Consider the following 12376-nt stretch of genomic DNA (forward strand, 5'->3'; position numbering starts at 1 on the left):
GGTTTGATTGTTCACAGACCTAAATCCTTTCACAGATAAAAACTTGGTGGTCCTTTGCCCAATAGCTCTTTCTTAGATCCATGACACTTGTGTAGTGTGGCTACACACCTTGAGAGAAAGAGAGATGAAGGCTATGGTTGTTTTTCTAAAAGAAAGGAATGAGTGGGTTGACTAATCCTAGGCCCTTAAGAGCTTCATATTGTTGGGATAAAACTCTTAAATACATAACATGATGTAACAAAATATAAATTTATTAATAAATTTATTTATTATGATTATAGTTCCCTTTTTCTATCCTTATTTGCATTAATTGTTATATGAGCATTCATACCCCTATAACTTGAATTATACATGACTTGAGTTGATTAAAAGTTGCACAAAAGATCCAAGTCATGAGTTCCTTACAAGATGATAAGTAGTTCACACTTAGTTTATGAATTTGATAATCCATTAATGACTATAGCGCATTAACTCCCAATTGGAGGGAAGACTTATCTATAGTGCACTACCTCATAATTGGAGGGACGACTTATCTTAGTCATCAGGATGGTTTTCCCATGATGATTACATTAGTGTGTATGGTTACATATTTGAAATGACCTATGGTGAATTATAATGTTAGCTACTAGGTACTCATGATTCATCAAACTACTATACTATATAGACTCCGATCCTTGAGAGAATTGAAGTCATCAATGGCTATGACCTATGAGTGAGATCCTAAGATGGTCATATATTCCATAGGAGTTGGGTCATTATTGATGGAGGCTAATGACAACAAGTATTCTCAATAGAGGCACCATGATATCCCATGAGTTTGAGATAATGTATCTCCTTGGGTAATCCTAAGGATATATGATCATGAAAATTATGGATATAATGTCAAGATAGAACCCTTGAAAGTATGATATGATGTAACATATATGAATTTATTATTTATTTAATAAGATTTTGGTTTCCCATTCCTATTTATCCTATTCCATGCATTATATTTTATGATCATTATAACTTGACATCTTTTGCATTGTATGTGATTTACGTGCATTAGGAGTTGTACAAAAGATTTAAGTCATGAGTTTTTTTGCAAGTAGATGATTCGTTCATAGTTGATTCATGGACTTGGGCAATCCATTTGAGGTTGCAGTGTACTACCTCATAATGGAAGGGATGACTAATCTTGGTCATTGGGATGAGTTTCTCATGGTGAGTGTACTAATGTGTATGATTACACATTGGACAAGATATGTGATGAATTATAACATAATGCTATTGTGATCTGCATTTTTTACGTGTGTCCCCACTCAATGGCAAGACTCATTTTTATTGGTGAAAAATTAGTTTTGAAAAAGTCAAAGTTGCCACTTATTTTATTTTATTTTAAAAGGGAAAATAAAATAAGAAAGAAAACCCTAAAGAAGTGACTCTATAGTTTTTAGAAAAATGTGTCTTTGAAAAACTCGAGCCTAGGTCCGAGGACCAGGTTACCTATTGGGAAGGTACCTTTAAAAGGTAGCACCCCTCTAAGCCTTACAAAAGTTTCTACTGACTAAGTTGAAGGAAATGTGACAATTAATTGGTTGATTATAGATACCTAGGTAGGCTAGGTGATTTAAAAAATAACATGACAAACAAGAAAACCAATCATAATCATAAAAAAGATTTAGGGTGTGTGTACTTGGACTACTTCTTGAGTGCTATCACAAGACATCAATGGTTAGTTTGGAAAATAAGACACATAACATGTATTTTACCTTAGTGTCTTAATCAAACATGGCAAACTAAACAAACTATAAAAAAGATATGCTAAACAGGTTGAAAATCGCATACGAAGCAATACATAACGATCATATATAAATCAATACATAATTTATGGAATTAAGATAGGAAGGTAAGAAACATACCTGAATAGTATAGGTAACTTGCAACGTGCTTCTACAAGACATGAGGGGTTAGATAATAAATAATAAAATAAAGAAATCCTAGCATGCTTGTTATCTAATTAGCATAGCAAAAATGAACAAAGTATACGAAATCATCAATTATCACATACATCTTGTATATAATTTCTAAAAAAATAGATAGATATGATTACAACAAGTAGCAAAGATGACAACAAAGATGAGTTTTGAAAAAATGATTTTATGTAGGGGTTTCACCAATTCCCTAATTGATATACACAAATCTAGTATAGAATTGTCCCATTTATTTTAGACTATAAGCTTGGATTCATGTCTTACTCAAAATTGTAGTTTTTATTGAAAATTGAGAAAGATTTGAATCAATCAAAACATGGTTGCATGTTATTAAAAAAAAAGGAGATTTTGATTCTAAGGACTCTAAATGAATTTTTAAAATAGATTTTCATGAGGAACATTTTGGGAAAAGGTTTCTTTATAAAAGGAAAGAATTAATTTGCAAACGACAATACTCAAAGATCAAACATAGGCAACCCAAAGGAAAACAAAATCACAAAATAAATTTTTTGACAACCAAGTCGACTAAAGTGGCAAGAATAAGGCCAACCTTCATGGGTTCCAGTGGCCTTCAAGAAAAAGGATTTGACCAACAATCACTAAGGCAACAAACTAATGACTTCCAAATTAAACAAACTAACAAAAATATTAATCAGGACTAACATCTAGAATTCAAGAAGTGCATGAACTAAGATAAAAACCAATCAAGGATTAAAACCAAACTTAACATATGGAGATAATAACATGAGATCAATTTAAGTAAATTAACTAAAATTATAAAACCACTTTGAAATTAATATTCACACATCAAAAATTAAATAAAGAGCTCTAACTTACATTTTTCAATAATGCATGGGCCATTTTCTACCATTAAAGCTACTGCACATGGGTCATCAACTGCAGCTGGGGTGTTCTTCTTCTCTCCAGCTTTCTGAATCATATCCTCTTGAGAATCTTTTTTCCTCCCAGCTGCTTGTGTATCATCGTGCTGCTTGTAGAGACAAATCAAGCCGTTTACGGATTGAAAAGTATTCCAATGAGGGGATCCGAAGAGTTGGCGCGTTTTTCCATCGCTTATGGAGAAAAGATGTCGATTCCTGCGAAGGCGGTGCATGTCGGGGAAGGAGATGAGGAGAGTGATGGCTGAACGGGATCGATGGGCCTTGACAAACGATAAGTAGGAGATCATAGACCGCCAGCTCTTGCAAACACCCCTGCATTGGAGTAGAGATTTGATAGGATGTAAGTGACTATTTCAAAAACTAACCCATCAGGGATTGAAACTGGATTGTTCTTCTCTCTGGGAGATTTTTTAAAGAAACACTTGCTACTAATTGTGTTAGAATGTGGCTCCATGGTGTAGATTCCTTCCAATGGCAGCCTTTGTGTGTGGTGGAGAATGCGTGTGATTGCATAGAGAAGCGTGTGGATACATGGAGAAGATTTCTTCTTTACTTAGAGAATCGTGCGACCGGTTCTTGTCTTCCTCAAAGCAACATGATATTCCGGGGGGTTATTCTTCTATGCGACTATGTGTGTGTGTTCTCTCATGCGACTGTGGAGACTCGTTTGTGCACGAACTCTTTCAAGGATGCAACCGCTTTGCTTATGGCAGTGTGCCCTGGCTATGCGTGATAACATGGAGAATCTCTTGATAGTGTTGCTACATGCGGTGTTTTATTTTTTTCTTTAATTCTTCTTGTTTCATCCTCCATCTCCATGCGTGCTATATATGGGTTTCCCCTCTTGCAAGCTGCTTCCCCGTCTTTTTCATCCATAAAGAAAATTCTCCCTCAAAAATTCGTTGAGTCTCTCATTCTTTTGATCCGTTGAGAAAAATCATATCATGGTGCGTCAGAGTGGCCACCCAATCTGCTATTTGAAGTCCTCTACTGATATCCAAAATCTATGTGTGCTTCCCTCCTTTGATCCGTGGAGAAAAATCCTCTCTTGGTGCATCATAGTGGCAACCCAATCTGCTATCCGAAGTCCTCTACTGCTCTCCAAAATCTATGCATGCTCCTAGGAGTGCCTTTTCCTGTCCTTATATTTTTATTTATTGGCAGCCAACTTTTTCTATGGCTGTGTGAGGATCCCAAAAATTCCTCTTAGTACAGCCAACCTATAGAGATCTTCTTATAGGAAGTGGGAATCTTCTGTGGCAACATTTCCCTCATTGAATATTCTGTTTCCTTTTTGAATGCATGTGGATATGGGAAGTGCATATATGCATGGCTTACTTGGAGATTTCCTCAAGGATGCAACTCGTGTCTTGTTTGGTAAGTGATCAAATCCTTCTAGAATGCCTATGCGAAAATCAAAGCGATGGTTCTCTTGGAAGCGAACTGTGCATGCTCCACTCAATGTGCGCAAACTATCTATGTCTTTGAGAGCCTTTTGTCGTGGCTTAATGAACCTGAATTGCAACCTGTATATAAAGTGAATGTGGTTGTGGACTGTTTGTAAAGATCCTTAAAGTAATTCTCAAAGTGGCCTATTGTCGGTGCGTGTCTTCTTGGAGAATAACCACCAACTGTGTGTGATGTGTGTTAATGTATATTATGGGTATATTATGTTATGGGCTTTAGGCCCAGTTAGGTTACTTGTACCGCACACATATGCCTCCTATATAAAAGCACTGATGTATATTCTTTATCTCAGGAAATACAATACAATCTTTCAGTATTTCTAACATGGTATTAGAACCACTGCTCCGACCCTTTCTTAGCAGTCTATCTTCATTAGTGTGACTTCCTTTCTTTTGAACGCTTCCGCCATCACAATTGCCGTCGCAGCCTTTTGCCGTTGAACCACCGACGTCATCCAGGCGTTGTCCTTGGGTTCCGGACCTGCAGCCACCGTCCTTAAGGAGTTTCACACCGCACAAGATCACTGTTTTTCGCATCACCGCTACGAATATTGCTCCGATTTCAATTTTGACGGTACCACTGAGATCGTCCAGTGTCGATCTACACATTCGTGGAAACCTCGTCGCCATCGGAGCCCGCACGCGCCCTCACGCGCCGCCCAAAGATTCGGCGACGCTGATCACGCGTCACACGCGCCACGCGTGCCTCCACTCGCCAGGCTTGTTCTGCTGACGTCATCCTCTCTGCCACGTCAGCCTTAGCTACATCACCACTGCTGACGTGTCAGTGCCACGCTAGCCCTAGCTGACATCATCTCCACGTCACCCGTTGACCAGCTGACCGTTGACTTTGACCAACATTGACCGTTGACCACCCGTTGACTGTTGACCGTTTTACCAGCGTTGATCGTTGACTTTGACCAGTGTTGACCGTTGACTTTCCTAGGGTTAACCAGGTTCTTCTTACCCAGTTTTTCGCGTAGATTTCACTTTTGTAGTCTGTTTTTGCATATTGTGTCTCTAAATGGATAAAAAAGGATATTTTTCTTTCTTGCCCCATCAATATTGTATTGGAGGGAAATAAAAATTACTTATCTTGGTCTCAAGCTATGCGCAGTTTTCTTAAGGGTCGCATGCTCTGGCATTATTGTACTGGTGCAATGACTATTCCTGTCAAGGGAGCAAGTGAAGGAGATGTTGTTTTTCTTAATCGCATGATTGAATGGGATAGTCATAACCACATGATCCTCACATGGATTCGGAACACTTCCATTCCCTCTATTTCCAATATGATGGGCAGCTTTGATGATGCAAAATCTGCATGGGATATGTTGGCCAAAAGGTACTCCACTACTCATGGATCCCTGAAATATCAGTTAGTGGTTGAATTACATCAACTCAGGCAAGAACCAGGGCAATCCATCAATGACTATTATGATCAGCTTCGCTTTATTTGGGACCAAATTGACCTTTCTGATCCAACTTGGACATGCTCAAAAGATGCTCAGCAATATGCTTCCATTAGAGATGAATTTCGGCTCTATGAATTCTTGATGTCACTTCACAAGGACTTTGAGCCCATTCGTGGTCAGCTACTCAATCACAGTCCTGCTCCTTCTCTTGATACTGCTGTAAATGAGTTGGTTAGAGAAGAAGCTCGTCTTGCAACCCTTCAAGCCCAGAATAAGCTCAATGTTTTGGCTATTACTCCATCTACTCCACTCATAGAGCAACCCCAGCAATCAGGTGATTCTTATGGCTCTAGCAATCGTCGCAAGTAGACCAACAAAAAGTTCTGCAACTATTGCAAGCGTCCTGGCCACACCATTGAGACTTGTTACCGTCGTAACAAATCTACTGCTGCTGTTGCTAATATTGAGCCTACTCCGCCAATGGCTTCCACCTCAGTTGAGTCCAAGTCTTCTGGATCTACTATCAACCTCTCCTCCACTAAACTACAGGAGATCATAGCTCAGGCTGTTCGTATGGCTGGTAATGCATCTCTTTCCACTGCCTTATCTGTTCTACCTGGTAAGTCTCAAACTTGGCTTTTTGATTTTGCCTGCTGCAATCACATGACACCTCACTCATCCCTATTCTCCAAACTTGACCCTGCACCACATCCTCTAAATATTCATATAGCTGATGGTTCCACCATGCATGGGAATAGTCTAGGTTTTGTTTCAACCTCTAATCTTTCTGTTCCTGGAGTCTTCCATGTTCCTGACCTATCTTATAATTTGTGCTCTGTGGGACAATTAGCTGAACTAGGTTATCGCCTTATTTTTTACTATTCTGGGTGTATTGTGTAGAATCCGAGGACAGGGCTGGAGCTTGGGACCGGTCCTAGAGTTGGGCGTATGTTTCCCGTGAGCAATCTTCATCTTCCACCTGTTGCTCCTATTTCTATTGCTACTGCAGCTGCTGTAGTTTCTTCCTTACCTTTTCTTGCACTTTGGCATTCTCGTCTTGGTCATGCATCATCTTCTCGGGTACAACAGTTAGTATCTAGGGGTCTGTTGGGTTCTATGTCTAAAGACATTTTTTATTGTACTTCTTGTTAGTTAGGAAAACAGCCAGCTTTGCCTTTTAATAACAGTGAATCCATTTCTAATAGTATTTTTGAGTTAATTCATTCTGATGTTTGGGGACCTTCTCCTATTGCTAGTATTGGTGGATCTCGATACTTTGTTGTTTTTATTGATGATTATTCTCGTTATAGTTGGATTTTCCCTATGAAATCTCGTTCCGAAATTTTATCAATATATAGCAATTTTGCAAAAATGGTTGAAACACAATTCTCCAAACGTATCAAAACCTTTCGATCTGATAATGCTCTTGAATATACTCAACATGCGTTTCAGGCTCTGTTACATTCCTATGGCACTGTACATCATCTAACTTGTCCAGGTACTTCTCAGCAAAATGGTCGAGCCGAAAGAAAACTTCATCATATTCTTGACACTGTTCGTGCTCTGCTTCTTTCTGCCAAAATTCCTACCCCATTTTGGGGTGAAGCGGCTCTTCATGCTGTTCATGCAATTAACCGTATTCCAAGTGCTGTCATCCATAATCAGACTCCGTATGAGCGTCTCTTTGGGTCACCCCCTGTCTATCATCACCTTCGCTCATTTGGATCTGCTTGTTTTGTTCTTCTTCAGTCTCATGAGCACAACAAACTTGAGCCTCGCTCTAGACTCTGTTGTTTCCTTGGTTATGGTGAAACTCAAAAGGGTATAGGTGTTATGATCCTGTCTCTCATCGTCTTCGTGTTTCTCGTAATGTTGTCTTTTGGGAACATCGATTGTTTGTTGAACTCTCTCACTTTCGTTCTTCCTTGACTAACTCTTCTGTTTTAGAAATCTTTCCAGATGAGTCTCTTGTTCCTTCTACAAATACTTTTGATCCTCCTTTGGACTTCTCTCCAGATATTTTTGATGTTTCTCCTAGACAGGTTGCAGATGAACAGATTGATGACGAGCTACCCCACTTTGAGACTGGGTCCCCTGCTCCTACTCTGCCTGAAGATCCTCCACAAGACATTCCATCTCGCCACTCAACCCGGGTAAGATCCATTCCTCCACACCTACTTGACTATCATTGTTACACTGCCCTTGCTACACTTCACGAGCCTCAAACCTATCGTGAGGCCTCTACTGACCCTTTATGGCAGATTGCTATGAAAGAGGAACTTGATGCATTAACCAAAAACCATACTTGGGACCTAGTTCCTTTCCCTCCTGGACAGTCTGTGGTTGGTTGTAAGTGGATCTATAAGATCAAGACTCGCTCTGATGGATCCGTTGAGCGCTACAAGGCTCGTCTTGTTGCCAAAGGCTTTACACAGGAATATGAGATTGATTATGAAGAGACTTTTGCTCCAGTTGCTCGTATCTCATCTGTTCGTGCTCTCTTAGCTGTTGCTGCTGCTCGTCAATGGGACCTTTTTCAGATGGATGTTAAAAATGCCTTACTTAATGGGGATCTGAGTGAAGCAGTCTATATGCAACCTCCTCCTGGTCTCTCTGTTGAATCAAACAAGGTTTGTCATCTTCGACGTGCACTTTATGGTCTTAAACAAGCCCCACGAGCTTGGTTTGCCAAGTTCAACTCCACTATTTTTCGCTTGGGTTACACTGCCAGTCCGTATGATTCTGCCTTATTTCTTCGTCGTACTGATAAAGGCACTATTTTGCTTCTTCTATATGTGGATGATATGATCATAACTGGTAATGACCTTAGTGGCATTCAAGAACTCAAGGATTTTCTCAGTCAGCAGTTTGAGATGAAAGATCTTGGACATCTCAGCTATTTCCTGGGTCTTGAAATTACTCATTCCACATATGGTCTTTATATTACTCAAGCCAAGTATGCTTCTGATCTGCTGTCTCAAGCCGGACTCACTAACAGTAAGAATGTTGACACTCCAGTTGAACTTAATGCGCATCTGACACCCTCCGGGAGGAAACCATTGTCCAATCCTTCTCTTTACAGACGATTGGTTGGCAGCTTAGTTTATCTCACAGTTACTCGTCCAGACATCTCCTATGCTGTTCATCAGGTGAGCCAGTATTTGTCTGCTCCACGATCAACTCACTATACTGCTGTTCTGCGCATTCTTCGATACCTGAAGGGTACCATTTTTCATGGCCTTTTCTACTCAGCTCAATCTCCTCTTGTACTCCGTGCATTCTCTGATGCTGATTGGGCAGGAGATCCTACTGATCGCAGGTCCACTACAGGTTACTGCTTCCTTCTTGGTTCTTCTTTGATTTCTTGGAGAAGTAAGAAACAAACTTTTGTGGCCCGCTCCAGTACTGAAGCAGAATATTGTGCCCTTGCCGATACCACATCTGAGCTCCTTTGGCTAAGATGGCTTCTTAAGGATTTGGGTGTGTCCACCTCCTCTACTACTCCCCTTTATTGTGATAACCAGAGTGCCATTCATATTGCTCACAATGATGTCTTTCATGAACGGACTAAACACATCGAGATTGATTGTCATTTTATCCGTTATCATCTTGTCCATGGTGCTCTTAAGCTTTTCTCCGTCTCCTCCAAAGATCAGCTTGCAGATATCTTCACCAAGTCACTTCCTACAAGACGCACTTGTGATTTAATTGACAACCTCAAGTTGGTCTCACATCCACCTTGAGTTTGAGGGGGGCTGTTAATGTATATTATGGGTATATTATGTTATGGGCTTTAGGCCCAGTTAGGTTACTTGTACCGCACACATATGCCTCCTATATAAAGGCACTGATGTATATTCTTTCTCTCAGGAAATACAATACAATCTTTCAGTATTTCTAACAATGTGGATTTTCAATTGATATTTCCTTCAAAATGCGTGTCTTTCCTTCCACTGATGGAGTGACCTAGTGTTTTTTCACCCCCTTGCTAAATGGCAGCCCCTTTTAAAATTATGGTAGTGATACCCATGAAGACAACAACCCATGGAGACCTATTGAGTGTGTGATCTCATGCCCATAGAAAGTGGACGGTGTGTCCCTTTAATACAATAGTGGGCTGCTGCTAGTATCTCTCTAAAGTAGCAGCTTGTGGAGAATATTAGAAGAGTAGGAAACAAAGAAAATCCAAATCCAAGAATTCCACATCCTATCGACTGTGTGTGCCGCTCTCCCGCCCTCCTTCAAACTCTCAGTGGTACGTGATGGATTCGAATTTCAATGGTGGGTGTTCTAGATTTCTGTAGGCGACTCGAATTGATGGTATGTGTTGTCGAATCCTTAATGCACAGGGTGTTAGTCAACATAGATAACTCTCATTTCTAAAAATAAATTCATCCATTTTTCCTATATCTGGTTGCCACTTCCAATGTATGCAACCCCATGTGATCTCCTTCAATATTTCCATTGGTGGACTTCCCTACCAAATTTCAAAGTTAATAGATTAAATAAGATAATAATAATAATCATGATAAAAATGAGTAAAAGCAATAATAATAATAATGATAATAAAAATAAAATTAAAAATAAAACATTTAAATAAAATTATTAAATTAAAATAGATAAGTAAGTACAAGTATTATGGAAAAGTGACAAAATAATAGGAAAGTAAAATAAAGGAGGAATAGACAAGATAAATAATAAAATAAACAAAATAAACAAAAATATAATAATAAAAAGTCAAGTCATGTGATTTTACAAAAACGAGCCATGCAAGTCATGCAAGCCACGTGAGACATGCAAGATGTGCCAAAAAGGTGACTTAAGCAAGACTAGGTAAACCTAAGTGGCCAAGGTGTGCCAAAATGGGCCCAGGTGAGCCTAGGTGAGCCTAAGTGAGCCTAAGTGGGGCAAGTGCATCTAAATGGGCCCAGTGTGCCTAGATATGCTATCCTAAAAGTGTATCTAAATGAGTTGTCCAAGCAGAAAGGAAAGTCCTAGGCCTAACTCAAGACTGCTAAGGGTCATAATAAGGGGTCAGATAAATCTCTCAATTAGAGTCTCCGAGGTGGCTTAGAAAAGATAAGCTACATGAGTAGTAATGAGCCACTAGGGAATTGCTGTAAAGTATCGAACAAACACCTAATAAGACATGTGCTAGGAGGACAAAATGGAGGGTTTACAACTATCGAATAGTCATGATTTCACTAAGTTGGTATATTGTATAGTCTCTTAAGCTTGAGAGAATATTGAGTTTGTGTTAAAGCTTACAATGACTTTGAGTTATGGGTGAGATTTAAGATGGTCATATATTCCGTATGAATTAGGTCATTATTGATTGAAACTAGTTAGTAGGTAGTCTTGATAAAGGTACCATGATATCTCATAGAGTCTGAGATAGTGTCTTCTTGGATGATCCTACGGAAATGTGCTTAAAAAAATTATGACTGTGAGAGTTTTTTTTAAGTGGAACTTGATATATATTTTTTGTGAGCTAGGACATGTTAGTTGATCTCATAATAAGAAAATTTGTAACTTAAGGGCTATATAGGTAATCTTGGGAGGTTGTTAGCATTCACCTTGTTAGATTACAAACACCAATTTATGGAAATATTACATACGATGGATAGTAGGTCATCAAATCGAGCATCTCATGTTTTGTTGTAATTTCATAAGGTACCAGAGTGCATTTGACTCTCCATAGTGGGATGTTGAGTCAACTTTAGAATTAGATTATGATGGAGCTAGTATTGTCCTATGAGTCCTAATGGTTCCCGATCAAGCTTATAGGATTGGATTGATTCTTAGTTCACTCATGTGTATATGGGTGTTTTGGTAAATACACAAAGTTACATAGGAGTTAGTGAACTGTGTCTCTAGACTGTGCTAATTGATTTCTCTAAGCCTAATTGAGCTAATTAATCAATTAGAACCCTTTTTGGACCATATTAAGTGACCCAAATCGAAGGTGGGCTCAAGTCACTTAAGCCAATGGAAAACGTATAAGTACCCCTCTTAGGTTTTTACTCTTAACACTTTTGTTTCTTATGCATTAAAGAAAGTGAGAGAGAACCTTAGCCTCCACCCTTTTGTGACTTCCACCATCTCAATGCCAAGCTTCAAGGAAGAGTCATTGATTGAAAGACTATACTAGATCTTATGCAGTTTTTATTTTACCCTTCATTGGTAGGAATAGATCTGGGAATATCCAGGTATTAGTGAGCACATCTAAATTTTTAAATCTAGATCCTTATAGTTTTTTTTATTTACTATGTTTGTTTTCGCTTGCTAGGATCTAATAGCCCTAGGAAGATTGCATGCACCTAGTCAGATCTAAGGCTAGGGAATGGAGTAATTTGAGATTCCTTGCAATTGGTATCAAAGCCCTAAACTAGGAAAAAACATGCTAGAACCTTTTTAAGATGTGCTAACCATTTTTTTTAAGGTTTGTTTATTCATTCCATGTCCCTAAGGATGAATGTATGCATAATATATTATTATCTTTTGTGTTGGTTAAATGAATGGATTATTATTTTTGTTCTTTAGATGGGTTGTACACCTTGTAAAGGGGTATATGATTTTTTTATTAGTTGTGAAAATCATATTTTTAATTTCATAGATTAGTT

General features: G+C 38.9%; 1 protein-coding gene across 1 annotated transcript; it reads left to right on the top strand.

The window, feature by feature from the left end:
- The first annotated feature begins 8626 nt into the window (after nt 1-8626).
- Nucleotides 8627-9496, top strand: LOC117920206 (uncharacterized mitochondrial protein AtMg00810-like). The gene has a single exon (XM_034837606.1). It carries the CDS (start codon nt 8627-8629, stop codon nt 9494-9496), a length of 870 nt encoding a protein of 289 aa, XP_034693497.1.
- The last annotated feature ends 2880 nt before the right edge of the window (nt 9497-12376 follow it).

The sequence above is a fragment of the Vitis riparia genome, chromosome 8 (assembly GCF_004353265.1).
Source record: "Vitis riparia cultivar Riparia Gloire de Montpellier isolate 1030 chromosome 8, EGFV_Vit.rip_1.0, whole genome shotgun sequence".
Lineage (NCBI taxonomy): Eukaryota > Viridiplantae > Streptophyta > Magnoliopsida > Vitales > Vitaceae > Vitis > Vitis riparia.

Excerpts from the sequence above, each read along its gene's own strand:
- LOC117920206 (XM_034837606.1), top strand. The coding sequence starts at position 8,627 with ATGAAAGATCTTGGACATCTCAGCTATTTCCTGGGTCTTGAAATTACT.